This window comes from Armigeres subalbatus, chromosome 2, assembly GCF_024139115.2.
Source record: "Armigeres subalbatus isolate Guangzhou_Male chromosome 2, GZ_Asu_2, whole genome shotgun sequence".
NCBI classification, from domain to species: Eukaryota; Metazoa; Arthropoda; class Insecta; order Diptera; family Culicidae; genus Armigeres; species Armigeres subalbatus.
Genome location: NC_085140.1, coordinates 60,250,320 through 60,270,115, shown reverse-complemented (window position 1 = coordinate 60,270,115; position 19,796 = coordinate 60,250,320). Strand labels below are relative to the sequence as shown.

General features: G+C 44.6%; 1 protein-coding gene across 17 annotated transcripts in view; it reads left to right on the top strand.

Moving 5' to 3' along the window:
- LOC134208729 (uncharacterized) overlaps positions 1 to 19,796 on the top strand; it is a 580,250-nt gene that overhangs the window by 455,931 nt on the left and 104,523 nt on the right. For 13 of the 17 annotated variants that reach the window (XM_062684572.1, XM_062684577.1, XM_062684576.1 and 10 more), the window contains 2 exons: positions 9,385 to 9,439; positions 10,169 to 10,210. In XM_062684572.1, the coding sequence (XP_062540556.1) occupies positions 9,385 to 9,439; positions 10,169 to 10,210 (97 nt within the window). The remainder of the gene's footprint in view (positions 1 to 9,384; positions 9,440 to 10,168; positions 10,211 to 19,796) is intronic. The other 4 variants (XM_062684587.1, XM_062684586.1, XM_062684574.1 and 1 more) reach the window with 1 other exon arrangement.

Sequence of the window (19,796 nt, the reverse complement as noted above, 5' to 3'; positions counted from 1 at the left end):
ATATCCTACATCAGACCGGGCAACACAGTGGCCGAAGGCAGGCCAACATAACATGAAAACTGATTTTGAAGCGGATTTCTGACGAAAAACAGCCAAAAAGCCTTTATATTTTCGAAAATGTTTTTTCTCGATCTCTTCAAATGTCGGAAACGGGCGCTGTTTTGTGTCGCGTACCATTGGCAGTTTTCTAAAACCTGTGCACAGTGTTTTACTTCATATTTTGTCTTTGCAGTATCTATAAATTTGTGTCACTTTTCCATGATCAAACTATGGATCGGACACTATCTACTGTGCCACTATAGTGGACGATTGTTGTTCCTCACTAGGAGTATCCTTCAGTTCCCACCTCAGAATCGCTGCACCGGTAGATGATGATGATGATGATGAAAAATCTACAATAAGAGATTGAGAACGAGCGGTAGACCGTTTATGTTGGCGAGGAAATTCCGTTCTCCACTCGGATGTGCAATGCATACCTTTCTGGCAGCTGTGTTCCGACATGAATAAATCTCTTTATGAAATGGTCACATCACACCGGGGCTTTCGCCGGATTGGAAAACGGTTTCCTTCTTTTTTCCGAGCTCAAGATAACACCCGGTAGCAGCAGCAGCAGTATTCACCTCCTGTTGGGACCTCAGTTTTTTTTCCTAGCTCTGGTTGTTTTCCTCATCGGTGCTTGAATTTTATGACTGTGAACAAGAGCCCAGTGCTCGTCCGCAGAAGACGATTACTGCTGGCAAAGGTGGGCTTTGTGAGTTCAGAGGAGTACAGAATGCCGGCCGGCCGGTAGCAATGATGTGATTGTGCTTTTATTAGATTTTTAGAGCTCTTCTCGCTGGCCAAGGGGAATCGTTAGACAAGCGTCAGCTCGGGGTTGATGAAGTTATCTCGCCGAAAAAATGTGCTCGGTGCATAACTTGCCAAGCTGTACTGAATTTTTAAATTGAGCAACATTGTGCAGTCAATTTTACCAAGGCGTAGTTAGTGACATGCAGTGAATCATTAGAATTACTAATGGTGTCACCCTTAAACACATCAACATGGTCTGTGACATTCGTCTGTAAAGGTTCTTTAGTTGAATTCTTGACGACGTGTGCGCTATAAGTACCATTGATTATGTCTTGAATTCGTGTTTGATTACACCGCGATGAATGTTCAATCTTTTCATTATTAATAAACACTTATCCGATATCAATCTGCCGCAATCTTCCTATCGTATTTCGCGAAACTTTCCTTTTTTTCGTATCAGACCAAACAATCAAAAAGCCATACCATAAATAGAAACAAGCAACGGCAAGTGAATCAAGTTACTTCCATACTTTATCGTCCTTTGAGATTTGTTCTTATTTGGGTGATTTTCTCTTTAAATTTATTGATGTCCAGAAACTTCTACCTTTTCCGTCTTGGAAAATAAAAGCAAAAGTGCTTGGAACGGATTTCTCCCAAAACATCCGGATGTGGTGGGAAAGTGAACTTTTCTTTGGACGAACTGCGTTTGGGGTCGGTATTTGGAATTTTGCTTCCACAATTTCGCCAAATTGAATCACAGATGCAACTGAAAGCTTTTCGCTCTCTTACTTTGGATGGTCGGGACAATAAAGCTCAGATCGAAATCGAGAATTATTACGCACCGATAAATTTCTGCAAAACTGGATTGAGTCGGTCGGCAGCTTCATCACTTTTCTGGTCCGTACACGCTTACTGAAGCAGGTAAATATTTTTTTCCGGGGGGTTTGTCGATACGTCTATTTCACTATTTGGATGAAGCAAGACGTTGTTGTGTGATAAACGAGGTTGATATAGCGCCTCGAGGGACCGTATCAATTTTCGTTCAATTTGTGGATTGAATTTCCAGAATTTATGAAAATGTTGAACGTTCTGGGCATCGGTGTTTATGCTTTTTGATATTAGTTTTGGTAATCTAATTCGATTTTTTTTCGCCGTTTAACACCGGCTGCCAAGATATTGGAAATTTTCAAAATTCTTCCCCGAGCTACATCAATGTTTTAAATAGATTACTGTAGTGCAGGTTATCTGTAACCATATTTGGTCACAGTTTCAGCGGCCTATGTAGTTTAGATTGTTCTGGTTGGACTACTCAAAGCACCGTTGCAACGTCATTAATTTGAAATAATTGATGTCCTCCATAGTGATGACATAGCAATTCACGATTTGGAGTTGTTGCATCAACCGGAATTTTGTCGATTACGATAAGGAATAATAGTAGTGATAGAATACATCTTTATCCCTCAGCAGCAACGAACCAAATAATATCTGACAGTACCCCGTTAAGCAACAGCCTGCATTTCCCTCCGATAAGGCCGATGATTTTTTTAGGGGTTTCTGCGTTTTATAGCACCCTACATAATTTAGATAATGGTTATTTTCATTTAAGATTGATGACCTGAATTGTTCAGTCGAACATTATGGTAGGGTTCCCTTCGTTGCATAAAACCTCCGGATAGAAGTCCCCCTCCAGGAATACCAGAAAGATTTCCTTCCGAATCTCAGCAGGTCCCAGTAGAGCATTACTCGCAATTCTGGCAATCCTTCTTAATCCTGCCAGGTTTCTTTTTGAAATCTCCGCAGGATTCTCTTCGCAATTTCGACAGGATTTCCCTTAAAAAATCGACAGGATTTTCCTTGGATTCCTGGCGGAATTTCACTCAGAATCCTGGCAAGATTCTGTACGCAATTCCGGAAGAATTGCGCTCGGAATTCCGTCAGGATTTCTTTCCCGGAAGGATTCCCCTCGGATTCCCAAAAGAATTCCCCACGGAACCTCAAAAGGATTCCCCTAGGATCCTGGCCGGATTCCACTCATTATCTCGACAAAATTCCTCTCGGATCCCGGCAGGATTCTCCTTGGAATCCCGGCAATATCCTCCTTGGAATCCCAGTTTGATTCCTCGGAGAACTCCGGCCAGATTCCCCTCAGAATCCCTGCAGGATTCCCCTCGGGATTTCGGCAGAATTCCCTTCGAAATCCTGGCAGGATTTCTCTCGGAATCACGGCAGGATTTTCCTTGGAATCCCGGCAGGATTCCCTTCAAAATTCCGACAGGATTCCCGTCGGAATCCCGACACGATTCCCGTCGGAGTCCTGACACGATTCTCGTCGGAATCCCGACAGAATTTTCCTCGGAATTCCAGCAGATTTCCCATCAGAATCCCGGCAGGATTCCCCTCGGAATCGAGATCCTGGCCGGATTCCGCTCATTATCTCAACATAATTCCCCTTGGATCCCGGGAGAATTCTCCTTGGAATCCCGGCAATATCCTGCTTGGAATCCCGGCAATATCCTTCTTTAAATCTAGGTGGGATTCCTCGGGGAACTCCGGCTAGGTTTCTTTTGAGAATCCCGGCAGGATTCCCCTCGGGATGTCGACAGAATTCCCTTCGAAATCCCGGCAGGATTTCTCTCGGAATCCCTGCAGGATTCTCCTCGGAATCCCGACACGATTCCCCTCGAAACTCCGACAGGATTTCTCTCGGAATCCCAGCAGATTTCTCCTCAAAATCCCGGCAGGATTCCCCTCGGAATCGAGATCCTGGGCGGATTCCGCTCATTATTTCAACATAATTCTTCTCAGATCCCGGCAGGATTCTCCTTGGAATCCCGGCAAAATCCTCCTTGGAATCTCGCTGGGATTCCTCGGGGAACTCCAGCCAGATTCCCCTCAGAATTCCTGCAGAATTTTCCTCGGGATTCCGACAGAATTCCCTTCGAAATCCCGGCAGGATTTCTCTCGGAATCCCGGCAGGATTCTCCTCGGAATTCCGACAGGATTCCCTTCAGAATCCCTACAGGATTCCACTCGGAATCCCTAGAGGATTCTACTCGGAATCCCGACAGGATTCCACTCGGAATCCCGACAGGATTCCACTCGGAATCCCGACAGGATTCCACTCGGAATCCCGACAGGATTCCACTCGGAATCCCGACAGGATTCCACTCGGAATTCCGACAGGATTCCACTCAGAATCCCAACAGGAGTCCACTCGGAATCCTGACAGGAATCCACTCGGAATCCTGACAGGAATCCACTCGGAATCCCGACAGGAATCCACTCGGAATCCCGACAGGATTCCACTCGGAATCCCGACAGGATTCCACTCGGAATCCCGACAGGATTCCACTCGGAATCCCGACAGGATTCCACTCGGAATCCCGATAGGATTCCACTCGGAATCCCGATAGGATTCCACTCGGAATCCCGATAGGATTCCACTCGGAATCCCGATAGGATTCCACTCGGAATCCCGATAGGATTCCACTCGGAATCCCGACTGGATTGCACTCGGAATCCAGACAAGATTCCACTCGGAATCCCGACACGATTCCCCTCGAAACTCCGACAGGATTTCTCTCGGAATCCCAGCAGATTTCTCCTCAAAATCCCGGCAGGATTCACCTCGGAATCGAGATCCTGGGCGGATTCCGCTCATTATTTCAACATAATTCTTCTCAGATCCCGGCAGGATTCTCCTTGGAATCCCGGCAAAATCCTCCTTGGAATCTCGCTGGGATTCCTCGGGGAACTCCGGCCAGATTCCCCTCAGAATTCCTGCAGAATTTTCCTCGGGATTCCGACAGAATTCCCTTCGAAATCCCGGCAGGATTTCTCTCGGAACCCCGGCAGGATTCTCCTCGGAATCCCGACAGGATTCCCTTCAGAATACCGACAGGATTCCACTCGGAATCCCTACAGGATTCCACTCGGAATCCCGACAGGATTCCACTCGGAATCCCGACAGGATTCCACTCGGAATCCCGACAGGATTCCACTCGGAATCCCGACAGGATTCCATTCGGAATCCCGACAGGATTCCACTCGGAATCCCGACAGGATTCCACTCGGAATCCCGACAGGATTCCACTCGGAATCCCGACAGGATTCCACTCGGAATCTCGACAGGATTCCACTCGGAATCCCGACAGGATTCCACTCGGAATCCCGACAGGATTCCACTCGGAATCCCGACAGGATTCCACTCAGAATCCCGACAGGATTCCACTCGGAATCCCGACAGGAATCCACTCGGAATCCCGACAGGAATCCACTCGGAATCCCGACAGGAATGCACTCGGAATCCTGACAGGATTCCACTAGGAATCCCGACAGGATTCCACTCGAATCCGACAGGATTCCACTCGGAATCCGACAGGATTCCACTCGGAATCACCACAGGATTCCACTCGAATCCGATAGGATTGCACTCAGAATCCCAATGATTCCACTCGGAATCCTGATAGGATTCCACTGAATCCTGATAGATTCCCACTCGGAATCCGATAGGATTAAACTCGGAATCCCGACAGGATTCCACTCGGAATCCTGACAGGATTCCACTCGAATCCTGACAGGATTCCACTCGGAATCCGACAGGATTCCATTCGAATCCCGACAGGATTCCATTCGGAATCCTGACAGATTCTACTCGGAATCCTGACAGGATTCCACTCGGAATCCTGACAGGATTCCACCCGGAATCCGACAGGATTCCACTCGAATCCGACAGGATTCCACTCGGAATCCCGACAGGATTCCACTCGGAATCCCGACAGGATTCCACTCGGAATCCCGACCGGATTCCCCTCGGAATCCGACAGGATTCCACTCGGAATCCGACAGGATTCCACTCGGAATCCGACAGATTCCACTCGGAATCCCGACAGATTCCTCGGAATCCTGACAGGATTCCACTCGGAATCCGACAGGATTGCACGCGGAATCCCGACAGGATTCCACTCGGAATCCCGCCAGGATTCCACTCGGAATCCTAACAGGATACCACACGGAATCCGACAGGATTCCCATCGGAATCCCGACAGGATTCCACTCGGAATCCTGATAGGATTCCACTCGGAATCCCGATAGATTCACTCGGAATCCCGACAGGATTCCACTCGGAATCCTGACAGATTCCACTCGAAATCCCGACAGATTCCACTCGGAATCCTGACAGGATTCCACTCGGAATCGACAGGATTCCACTCGGAATTCCGACAGGATTCCACTCGGAATTCCGATTCCACGAATTCCGACAGGATTCCACTCGGATTGCCGACAGGATTCCACTCGGAATCCCGACAGATTCCACTCGGAACCTGACAGGATTCCACCTCGGAATCCTGACAGATTCCACTCAGAACTCGACAGGATTCCACTCGGAATCCGACAGGATTCCACTCGGAATCCCGACAGGATTCCACTCGGAATCCGACAGGATTCCACTCGGAATCCTGACAGGATTCCACTCGGAATCCGACAGGATTCCACTCGGAATCCCGACAGGATTCCACTCGGAATCCTGACAGGATTCCACTCAGGAATCCTGACAGGATTCCCCTCGCAATCCTGACAGGATTCCCCTCGCAATCCTGACAGGATTCCCCTCGCAATCCTGACAGGATTCCACTGAATCCCGACAGGATTCCACTCGGAATCCGACAGGATTCCACTCGGAATCCGACAGGATTCCACTCGGAATCCGACAGATTCCACTCAAATCCGACAGAATTCCTCGGAATCCCGACAGTATTCCTCGGAATCCTGACAGGATTCCACCGGAATCCGACAGGATTCCACTCGGAATCCTGACAGGATTCCACTCGGAATCCCTGACAGGATTCCACTCGAATCCCTGACAGGATTCCACTCGGAATCCTGACAGGATTCCACTCGGAATCCCGACAGGATTCCACTCAACCGACAGGATTCCACTCGGAATCCCGACAGGATTCCACTCGGAACCTGACAGGATTCCACTCGGAATCCTGACAGGATTCCACTCGGAATCCCGACAGGATTCCACTCGGAATCTGACAGGATTCCACTCGGAATCCTGACAGGATTCCACTCGGAATCCCGACAGGATTCCACTCGGAATCCCGACAGGATTCCACTCGGAATCCTGACAGATTCCACTCGGAATCCTGACAGGATTCCACTCGGAACCTGACAGGATTCCACTCGGAATCCGGACAGGATTCCACTCGGAATTCGGACAGGATTCCACTCGGAATCCGGATAGGATTCCACTCGGAATCCGGACAGGATTCCACTCGGAATCCGGAAAGGATTCCACTCGGAATCCGGACAAGATTCCACTCGGAACCTGGACAGGATTCCACTCGGAATCCGGACAGGATTCCACTCGGAATCCGGACAGAATTCAACTCCGAATCCGGACAGGATTTCCCTCGGAATCTGGACAGGATTCCACTCGGAATCTGGACAGGATTCCACTCGGAATCGTGACAGGATTCCACTCGGAATCGTGACAGGATTCCACTCGGAATCCGAAATCCACGGACAGGATGCCACTCGGAATCTGGACAGGATTCCACTCGGAATCTGGACAGGATTCCACTCGCAATCCTGACAGGATTATACTCGAACCTGACAGGATTCCACTCGAATCCTGACAGGATTCCACCTCGAATCCTGACAGATTCCACTGGAATCCCGACAGGATTCCACTCGGAATCCGACAGGATTCCACCTGAATCCTGACAGGATTCCACTCGAATCCTGACAGGATTCCACTCGAACCTGACAGATTCCACTCGGAATCCCGACAAGACTCCACTCGGAATCCCGACAGGATTCCACTGAATCCCGACAGGATTCCACTCGGAATCCCGACAGGATTCCACTCGGAATCCCCATATGATACCACTCGGAATCCCGACAGATTCCTGACAGGATTCCACTCGAATCCCGACAGGATTCCACTCGAACCTGACAGGTTCCACTCGGAATCCTGACAGGATTCCACTCGGAATCCGACAGGATTCCACTCCGAATCCGACAGGATTCCACTCGAATCCTGACAGGATTCCCCTCGGAATCCCGACAGGATTCTCCTCGGAATCCCGACAGGATTCCCCTCGGAATCCCGACAGGATTCCACTCGGAATCCCGACAGGATTCGCCTCGGAACCCCGACAGGATTCCTCTTGGATATAGCATTTTTGTACACCATGGTGTACGAGAAAGACAAAACATAAACTTATCGATATTTCTCCTCTTGTTTTTTTTTCATAAATCTCATTTGTTTAAAAAAAAGTCTTTTTAGTAGCTCATAAGTTCATTTTTATAAAAGCTTCAAAAGAGCAAAAATCTAGGTTTTTTTTCAAATGGGCCTACCTGATTTGACCTTGAATTTTGAAATGGCGATTGTGTTATTGATTCAAACTATTTTGGTCAGCTAATGTACCCAACAGAAAGAATAGATTGCGATCTATCAGATAGTAACGTCAGTTTAACGAAATATGCTGAATAGAGAGAGTATGAGTCGTTTCAAATTTCAAGGTCAAATACAGTTACGCCTATTGGAAAAAAGTTCCTAGAAATGTTGGCTAACTTAGTCTAAACTTTCAAACTATGATAACGATTTCGATTTTAATTATTATTGGACTTAACATGAATGAAAAATAAATATAAATATGAATACAAACAAAAAAGTCATAATGCTTTACTCAAAAAAAAATCAATCGTAGCTGCATATGTTTTATTGTCCCGAATGTTATGACATATTCCCTTTTCATTGTCAATTTTACAAAATCAATTTCACGATTATTTCTAGAGTAATTGCATTATCATTTAGGTAGTTATCAAATGGAACCGATCCGTATTTTCAATTCCTGGTGAAATTTATTTTTATTCAATTTTCAGGATGCTTTTTCTCCAATATTAACTGAACTGTGATTCATCGTGTTGTCTGCTCGTCAACGGATATTAAATTGTAATGAATTAATGTTTACAGGATTTTCAATCAATTGTGTCTGTCTTCAATACACATTATGAGTAATAATGATTATCGTTTTCAGCTTCTGTGAGACTGCAATGGATTTTAATTGCGATACACCGTCACTCTGGTATTTTTTTCAGCTTTTCGAAAGTTCATCGCGGAGGTAGCTCAGTAAACACCATATATTGTAATCGCTTTATTTCTTACTCTAGGTATGAATCAACAGTAGTGCATCGAATTTATCAATTCTAGCTATTAATGAATATTATGATCTAGCGATGACTCTCAATCAAGGTACATCAACAGTTGACCACGATTGAGAGACATCTTCTATTGTTACTACATTTGCAACTGCATGATTTTAGTTAAACATTTCGGTTTTCGATTCTCCAATCCCCCCAATATCCCAACATCCCTCTCGAGTTTTGCTCTAAATGTTACCCCCGTTTCTTGAATGCATTTAATCGATTTCTTTTTCGTTTTTCTTCAACCACACACCACCAACAACAACAATCAACCACACGACATCCACACCATAAAACAAATATCAATAAAACAATCTGAAACAAACCAAAAAAAAATCTGTGCAACCCCAAAACCAAAAACAAAAACCGCAACCGTAGGTCAATAATGCAACCGCACGAGTTCAAAGTAAAAAAGTTCCTGCTGTTTCGAGCGGTAAGTGCCTATTACTCTATTGTTTCTTTCATGCTTTCACTTTTAGTTGGGAACCATTTCAGTAGCTCTCTGTTGTTGTATGTCTGTCTATCACTCTCTCTTTCTATCTCTTTCAATTGTATCTATCTCATTACCGGGCTTTCTTGGACTGTATAAATTTTATGGATTAGATGAGTTTGCTTTTCGAAAATTTTCCTACTCTTTCTCTATGCTTTACAGATTGGGTTTTTGGTTAACGGTATACACTCGAGTGTCCCCAACTGAACTAGTTTTCAGTACAATTTAGTTATTGATAGCACGATTTTCTCTTTCTCGCAAATCGTTATTTTAGATAGTTTTTGTTACCTATTTTTCACATTATTCTGCGATTCTTTGTTAGTATTCTCTCTAATGCTACTGGTTCGCTCTCTACCGTCATAAGAACTGAACAATATTACGTCTGGAACTAAGTTTGCAGCTGATGTTTATAGCATTTTAAAAAGGTGTTTTCTTCTTTCTTTTCTTCTCATTTCTTGTTTTTTCCCATTGTTTCAACCAACCAAATATCACCAACGAACCATGCCAAACAAATCTATTATCGATTTTACGTGAACTTGAATGTGTACGTTTCGAATCCGACCTAACACCTGTTGCTATTGTTGCCACTGTCCCACCTCCGACAACAACAACAACATCAACTACTTCGTCCATACCGAATAAAACCCAAACCCGAACCAACATGTGTAACAGTGTTTCTGACGAAACCAGGCACCGTTGCGGCTCCTCCTCTGGGTGAGCAAATCAAACATTTCCTAGATCATGTTTCATGGCAAACAGAAAACAGAATGCTTCCTCATATTGCAAATATGGCTATGACTATTACTACATACTACTACTACCGCTACTATTACTACCAATATACCACATTAGTTGTCTGCAGCTACCTTCCCGTACTCACGAACACCGTTTCTATTTCCAATTGTTTTTTTTACCAACGGGTTAAATTTTAAATGTTGAAAATCTGGCAGCGTGGTTACACTTGACAAAACACGTTAAATCTATAAACCGCTGCAAGTGGTAGCTACATACACAGTACAGTGCCGTGATGCAAATTCAGCACAACATAAAACAATTCATAAACAAATTTGCATGCATGTGATATTGATTCAAAAAAAAGCTCGTGAGAATGAATCCTAGAGTAAACAAATCAAATATGCTTGCTAGTTTTTTTTGGTTATTTTACAATGCTGCGCTGTCGCACATTAATGCGTCATACCTTTGCATCAATTTATCTAACGACCGTATGTGTAGCTATGTGTGGAATGCAAAATAGTTCGGATCGATTTTTAGCTAATTCTGCCGCCATGACGTCTCGCCCTCGTTATTTGCTGTTTTAAATTCGACAACTGGGAATAATGTTCGTTAACTAACTGTTTGGTTGCACGAGTATAGATTCCCCATTGCTTGGTGGGGGAAAAAATGGGCATGACAATCATGAGTGGTTGTGGAAAAGACTTTCAACGCAGTTGTTGTTATGCATTTTTTTTATAATTTAGAAGAAAAACAGAATGATCACGGGTCCGTCTACTACTATTAGTATATGCTTATCCAGTGTGTTGTTCACGATGAATGCAATGCAATTTAGTGTGTAGTTAAATAAATGTTTCCCAATGAAATGATAAATTGTTGAGCTAACAGAAGAGAAATGATTGTTTTTGAATTACTGAATTGAACTGTAGTACAAGTACATATGTAGTTCGTGATGAATTTGGTATTTAGACATGAAGCTGAAAAATAGAGGTAATAAACCATTTCGTGATTCTCGTGTGAAAGCGAAAACAGAGGCATTTTCATTCTCAAAATATACAAAAATTGAAAATGTAACGTGCTCCCGATCACATGTCATATTACAAGCACTCATGATGGGAATGTTGCCTTATTTTGAAATCTAGATTTTTAATAATTTCAATAGTCAATAAAATGGTTATATTTTTACTAATTTCCGAGTTTGAAGTAATGATATTGACATTATTGAAGCAGACACAGCTTGATTACAATACTTTGATACGGTTTAATGAATAAAAAATCATTGAAAATATGGCGAAATTCCTTTCGCTGTTTATGAGAACGGGTGAGAGTTAAAAATTAATATCGCGTGACTTCCCTCAATGAAAATGAAAATCTCAGTACTAGTCGCTGCTGCTCCTATTGTTCCCGTTCCCTAACATATTGGGTTTACAACTGTCAAAATCACTCTACTACGCCAACCACGACTAGCAACTACGATGTGGACAATCAATCAAACTAAGGCAGGTCAGGATTTACTGCAGATGTCCGACTAGACATCCTTCAAGAATTTCGAAAAAATGTCTTTTTACTTTCTTCTACGGACTGTTTAAAAAAAATACCTTGATATCCTTGAAAAATCTAGTTTTTTTTTCAAATAAAGCCTTCTAATGCTGTTACGAAACTCAACTGAACTATAGAGCTTATTGAAAGCTTTTAGAAAATCTTTGCCCATGATTATTCCCCAGGAAGTATCTTTTAATGTGCCATTAAAAATTGCATGCAAAACTTGCAAGAAAAGCATCAAGAGTTTCATCCAAGTCTTGTTTTAGAACTTTAGAACATGCACCAAGAACTGTTGTAAAATTACACAATTTTACTTTTACGGTTTCATGAAAAAAAAAGGTTTTCTAATTTCATTGCAAGGAAAGTCACGTAATGATTTATTCAGATGTATATTCACAAGTTTTTTCAAAGTGCTTCGAATTCGAGTATCTTAAAACTTTTCCCTGGAGGAAGTTCTTCTGCTTTACTAGAAAACTCTGCTCCGTGAAATCCTCTTAATGTACAGAAGCTCCAGGAATTCTTTTAAAAATGTATGTAATGATATCCAAAACCGGAGACGAGCCAGCCTAGGACTGTAAGTCTGCTTAATAAAGATAAAAAAAATATATATCCAAAATTCCACTTGAAATGTCATCCGTCCAAGAATGATTAAATATTCTTTCCTCTTTGCTAAATGGAATAAACCCTCTCGAGCAAATCGTTGTGATCCCTGATATGATCCTTTTTTCAGTGCCATAATAAGTTATGATCAATTGGTCTCTAACATCGCCTTAAGTTCGTTTAATTCAATATGACTCGTTGACATCAAACTGATTTTAATTCAAAATTCTATTCAGTTGTATGTCGGCTTCGCAAAAAAAAGCCTGCTTAATGCGATGACTACACCCAAAAAAAATCTGACATTTATTGTATAAAATCTTGGCATATAACAATTCTGTAAGCTTTTCACACAAACCTGAAGATTTCAATACAACAATTGCATTTTCTACATTTTAAATGAGATGCAATTTTTCATTTAATTAGAACTAATGCAGTATATCTCTGTTTTAATGTACGCGTCGTTTATTACCATCTACAACTTAACATATGGTCAGCCATGTGCCACGGCCCGTTCCTATCCCGGTTCCCAGTTGTTTATGAAACCTTGCACTTTTTTTGGATGAGCAGACCAAATATCTCTGGGCTATATACAGCCGCTGTCGAGAAATTTCGACCTGCGTCTATATTATTATTTATTAATTATTTATTTATTCAGACTAAGGCCGAAGTGGCCTGTGCGGTATATAAGAGTCTTCTCCATTCGGCTCGGTCCATGGCTACACGTCGCCAACCACGCAGTCTACGGAGGGTCCGCAAGTCATCTTCCACCTGATCGATCCACCTTGCCCGCTGTGCACCTCGCCTTCTTGTGCCCGTCGGATCGTTGTCGAGAACCATTTTCACCGGGTTACTGTCCGACATTCTGGCTACGTGCCCGGCCCACCGCAGTCGTCCGATTTTCGCGGTGTTGCAACTCGTGGTTCATTCACCTCCTCCACGTACCGTCCGCCATCTGCACCCCACCATAGATGGTACGCAGCACTTTCCTTTCGAAAACTCCAAGTGCGCGTTGGTCCTCCACGAGCATCGTCCAGATCACGTGTCCGTAGAGGACTACCGGTCTAATGAGCGTTTTGTAGATTGTCAGTTTGGTACGGTGGCGAACTCTATTCGATCCGTCTTGCGGAGTCCAAAATACGTACGATTTCCAGCCACTATGCGTCTCCGAATTTCTCTGCTGGTGTCATTTTCGGCAGTCACCAGTGAGCCCAAGTACACAATTTCTTCTTCCACCTCGATTTCGTCACCACCGATGCAAACTTGCGGTGGGTGGCTCACATTGTCTTCTCTTGAACCTCTTCCTATCATGTACTTCGTCTTCGACGTGTTGATGACTAGTCCGATTCGCTAAGCTTCCCTCTTCAGTCTGATTTAGGCTTCCTCAATCTTCTCAAGATTACGTGCCATAATATCTATGTCGTCGGCGATGCCAAATAGCTGGACGGACTCATTGAAAATTGTACCATTCATGTTAATACCTGCTCTTCATATTACCCCTTCCAAAGTGATGTTGAATAACAGACACGAAAGACCATCACCTTGCTGTAACCCTCTGCGCGTTTCGAAGTGACTCGAGAATGCCCCTTAAACTCGAACTACGCACATCACCCGATCCATCGTCGCTTTGATCAACCGTGTCAGTTTATCCGGAAATCCGTGTTCGTGCATTAGCTGCCATAGCTGATCTCGATCGATTGTATCATATGCTGAATAGATGATGTGTGGGCACGCTGTATTCGCGGCATTTCTGCAGTACTAGGCGAATGGCGAACACCTGGTCCGTGGTGGAACCGCCTGGTACTGCCCCACGAACTCCCTTGCAATTGGTCCTAGTCGAAGGCATAAAATTTGGGAGAGTATCTTGTAGAAGGCGTTCAGCAATGTGATTGCGTGGTAGTTGCTACAATCCAGCTTATCGCCCTTTTTGTAGATGGGACACACGACACCTTCCATCCACTCCTGCGGCAAAACTTCCTCCGGTACAGTTGCTCCGTCTCTTCACGGTCTCGATCTTCCTGCTGGCCCTTTTTTTATCTTATCTGCGCCCAGGGACGGGAATGGTTGACATTTCTTTTTATCATTCCTTCTTCTATGCAAAAAAAATAAAAACAAAACCACGGCAGCCACAGCAGCAGCCACGCCAAGTACACGACAGTCAGCACATGCTTTTACCATTTTCTCTCCCCACAATTAATGTTTTCGTTCAATAATTTCACAACGTATAACCGTTTTTGGTGGGAAATATTCATTTCATTACTACTTGCTTGATTTAGAGACAAGAACGAATAAATCAGTACCTACGGATAGCACTCCTTCTAGGCTTTGCGCCACGGGTAATTAAACTCGATTCTGTGCTGTTTGCGCTGCGCACGAGCCGAAACAAAAAATCTCACGCAAATGTTGACCGCGCGCCGGCACGACTCTAACGTAGCAGCAAGGAAACAGTTTGCTTCATAGGCAATATATTTGTCACGATGTCGCGTACATTTTTTTGGCAAACTGTTTCGGCTTCACTTGTCATAAGACGAGTTATTACAATCCCATTGAATTCCACCACTTGAGGCAGATACGTATTTCGACCTCAACAGGCCGTCTTCAGTGTCTTGTACTTGACTCGACGTACAAGACACTGAAGACGGCCTTACTGTTGAGGTCGAAATACGCATCTGTCAGGATACACCAAGTGGAATTCAATGGATTGTTCAAACTCGTCTTATGACAGGTGAAAACATTCCACCAAAAAGCTCAAAATAATTTTCTTTTCAAATGTTTCGGCTTGTTTGGCGCAAGAAATTTGACTGAAAAAGATAAACATTCGCATAATCAGTGTTTTAATGTACATTTCCAACACTGTCTGCGCCCGTTTATATCGCGCCTCGTTCGCCCTCGTCCGGTGTTGCAGCAATCTCGCCCATGCTGCATTCCTCTTTTCCACTAACTGCTCACATTCGCCATCATACCAGTCGTTCTCTGATCCGGGGGCACCGTGCCAAGTGCAGCGGTTGCGGTGCTACATGGCGGATCGAATCCGCCGAAAATCTCTCCAGCCATCTTCAAGAGACGCTGCGCCTAGCTGCTCTTCCGTTGGAAGTGCCACTTCCAGCTGCTGCGCGTATCCTTGGGCTACTCTACCGTCTTGTAGCCGCCCATTGTTAAGCCGCGGCGTTCGATTTCAACGTGTGTTGTACACCGTCGAGAGTTTGAGCGCAGGCATACTGCAACGAGGTAGTGGTCGGATTCAATATTCGCACTGCGGTAAGTGCGGATGCTCGTGATGTCGGAGAAGAATTTACCGTCGATTAGAACGTGGTCGATTTGGTTTTCCGTTTCTTGGTTAGGTGATCTCCATGTAGCCTTAGTGGATATTTTTGCGGGGAAAGAAGGTGCTTCGGACTACCATTCGTGAAGTTTATGCACTGTTGGCCGAGATCACCAGTACTTGTACATTGAAGATGTGAGCTAGTCCCAAGCAAACATCTGTTGGTTCCCTGCGCAAGAACAGCTGATCTGGTCATAATGGAGTAGCAACTACGAGCAGTCAATCAAGCTCAAGCTAACATAACTTACACGTATAGGTTTTAATAATGGCGGTATTAAACTATGGAGGAAGATTGTAACTGCGGTTTTCTTTGTTCTCATTCCGAAACATGTTGGATTGTTAACACGTATTGATTTTTTGTTAACATTCAGCTCTCAGCTTATCCTCGCCAGCAAAAAAATGTTTTTCCGGTGTCGATAGCGCTAATCGTCCTTCATAGTTTATTACCTCTATTGTTTTAATACCAAGTTTTTTTTATTGGTCCTGGAGTGGGGAGACTTTATTCAAACCTTCATGAGCGTCTGTTCTCCATGTTAGGGGCGACCCAAAACAGCATCTGACCTGTAGCGGGCGACTGAACAAGAAATGCGGTGTCACGTCGGCTATTCTCAAGATGGCGGCCCCATCACGTGGCCAGGTATCGCAGCCCTGGTTAGGCGGCATACCGAGAAAACCAACAATCAACCACGAAAAATGTATTTGAAAATACAGGATTGAACAATCTCCATTGGAACTGTTTAACGGAAACTGATTGGAAACTCGGTACTTGGAACGTTAGGAGCCTGTTGGAACCTGCACGAGTTGCTCGCCTTGCTCGAGAGCTGCAAAAGGTGAAGGTGGAGGATGCAGCAATTCAGGAGTTCCGATGACGGAGGACCAGTAGAGCGGGAATTCCGCGCAGTTGACCCAATTGCGGGTACCTTATTCAAGTATCACATCTACTACAGTGGTGGCGCAAAGGCGGAGCATGGAGTTGGTTTCGTAGTGCTTGGTAAGCAAACCGAATCAGTCGAAGGAGTATGCCCAAAACACAACGAAAATTTAACATCAGTGACGCAATCGCACCGGTCTGAACTGAAGAGTTATTTCGCCCAGTAATTGGAAAGGAGAGCGTCCACGCAACTACCAATGACAACGGCCTGAGGCTAGTCAATTTTGCAGCAGCTAGAGCACCTACTTTGCACTCAAGAATTTTCGAAAGCACACCTGTCGACACCCAAATGGCGATACGTGTTCTCAAATCGATTATGTTTTGGTGGACGGTCGGCATTTCTCAGATGTCATAGATATGCACTGGTTCTGGGTATGAGTGAACCATGCGGCTGACCATACAGCGACTGTCGGGTGAGGGCGTTTCGGAGCAATTCGAAATAATCGAAGGACACTTAACTGGAGAAAATTTGAACGCATTGTGGCAACAACTCCACGAGGCGGTTAATTCAACAGCCTCAGAGATATCTTGTACCACACAAGTAAACTATCAGAAAGGCTGATTTTATGTGGAGTGTCAAAGTGCGACAGGTCAGAAAAACCAGGTCATGAGTAGCATGCTAGTGGCGGCTACACGCCAAAAGGGCAGCTAAGCGTAAGAGACGGGGATACGACGAACAAGTACTTTCGGAGTCAGAGGCAAGCTTTGCTAGAAACCACGCACAGAAGTTCTACAAAACAATCAACAACGTGCACGAGAAAAGCGCTTCGGCGTCAGTCATAATCAGTTGCGGAAATCTGACCGACCGAGCAAGGGTGGCTGCTAGGTGGAAGAAGCACTTTGAGTTATTGTTGAACGAGCCATCGGACAGAGACAGCACAAACAGTATCAGGATTGAGGATGATACACCCAAAAAACAAATCTGACAATTATTGTATCAAATCTTGGCATATACAATTCTGTAGGATTTCTGTACATATATTGTATTAAAATCATCCGAAATTGTATAAGCCAAATTATTATGCAGTTTCTGTAAGGTTCTTATGCAGAACTATATTAAAATCTGTCATCCGCTGGCTGGGTGTAGACAATCAGGATCCACCAACGCTAGAGGAAGTGAGAAAATCTCACCTATCGTAAGACGAGTATAGTTCTATTCCATACAGTACCACCTCGTTATGTAATCTTTACAATTCCATATTTCGACCTTAACTGTAAGGCCGTCTTCAGGGTCTCGTCAACTTTTGTTACGCCGAGACGGCCTTAAAGTTAAGGTCGAAATACATCGTCGGGGTCGGGGAGTGAGTCTGTCCAAACCAGAACACCACCCCCTTCCCTGGCCGTGACTACGCCACTGAACGTATTTGTATACCGAGTAATTGAAATGATTTGAGAGAATAAATGCCTTCGTACTAGCTTGGCCTCATATGACACAGACTCGATTGTGCCAATTATCGAGCTATAACACTCCTCAATCAATACCGCCTGTAAGGTAATCTCCCTACTTATGTTTAGCAGACTGCGTCCGTTTGCGGTGACCTTTGTCGGCGAATATCAAAGCGGTTTTCTAGAATGATGTTTACTCTGCGACAAATCCTTGATAAATTTCGGGAATACAATTTGTGGACTCAGCATCTGTTTGTAGATTTGAGGGCAGCGTACGACTCAGTGAAACGGACCGAACTATGGCATATAACGCTAGAACATGGCTTTCCGGCAAAGCTTATTAGGCTGATTCGTGCGACGCTGAATGGATCCCAATCAGAGCAGAGCAGTGGAAGAGGCTTTCGTGCCGGGAGACTGAAAAATTAGATATGATTATAAACTCTGTCAAAACTATGTGCCTGGTGGCTGGTAAAGAACGTGGCAGTCCAATCGGTGTTGCTCCCGAGATGGAAATAGATGGGATGCGATATGAGGTTGTTGATGAATCCATGTGTCATGTGATAATGACGTTATTTATTTGTTTCGCGGATGACATGGACATTGTCGGCCGAACATTTGCAAAGGTGGCAGAACTGTACACCCGCCTGAAACGTGAAGCAACAAAAGTTGGACTGGTGGTGAATACTTCAAAGACAAAGCACATGCTTGTGAGCGGAACAGAACGCGAAAGGGCCCGCCTGGGAAGCAGTGTTACGATAGACGGGGATACCTTCGAGGTGGTCGAGGAATTCGTCTACCTCGGATCTTTGCTAACGGCTGATAACAATGTCAGTAGTGAAATACGAAGGCGCATCATCTGTGGATCCTCCCGACTACTACGGGCTCCAGAAGAAACTGCAGTCGAAAAAGATTCGCCACCGCACCAAATGTGTCATGTACAAGAAGTAAATAAGACCGATTATCCTCTACGGACATGAAACATGGACAATGCTCGAGGAGGACTTGCAAGCACTCGGAGTATTCGAGAGACGGGTGCTTAGGACCATCTTTGGCGGTGTGTAAGAAAACAGTGTGTGGCGGCGAAGAATGAACCACGAGCTCGCCCAACTCTACGGCGATCCCAGTATCCAGAAGATAGCTAAAGCCGGAAGAGTACGATGGGCAGGACATGTTGCAAGAATGCAGGACAGCAACCCTGCAAAGATGGTGTTCGCTTTCGATCCGCCAGGTACGAGACGGCGTGGAGCGCAGCGAGCGAGGTGAGCAGACCAGGTGCAAAACGACTTGGCGAGCGTGGGGCGTATCCGAGGATGGAGAGATGCGGCCTCGAACCGTGTATTGTGGCGTCAAATTGTTGATTCAGTGTTATCTGTTTAGATGTAGACTAAATAAATGAATGAACACTCTAATAAAACAGTTGGGAAAATACGGGGCTTTTTCAATGTCGTATATGGCGAGTTATATCATCTAAGTTCTTATTTTCTATCCACTGATCCAGTGAAATGATAAAAAGCCGTGATGCATTGCAAGGCCATCAACAACCATGAAAACAATATCCGTTCGTTTGATAGAAGTTATATCCATATCCATATTCCAAACATCGCATTTCCTGATGCTTATCCGCGTCACGCGACACCGAGCTCCTCCTATCTAAACTGATCTTTTTTTCGTCACCCAATCCACCGCGCAAAGTCACGGAAAGTCGTGTTCTATCACAATTTCGGCTTGCCGCCAATAAACTACTTCGACACGAAAAACTACGAGCGTCAACCGAACCGATGCGCAATCAT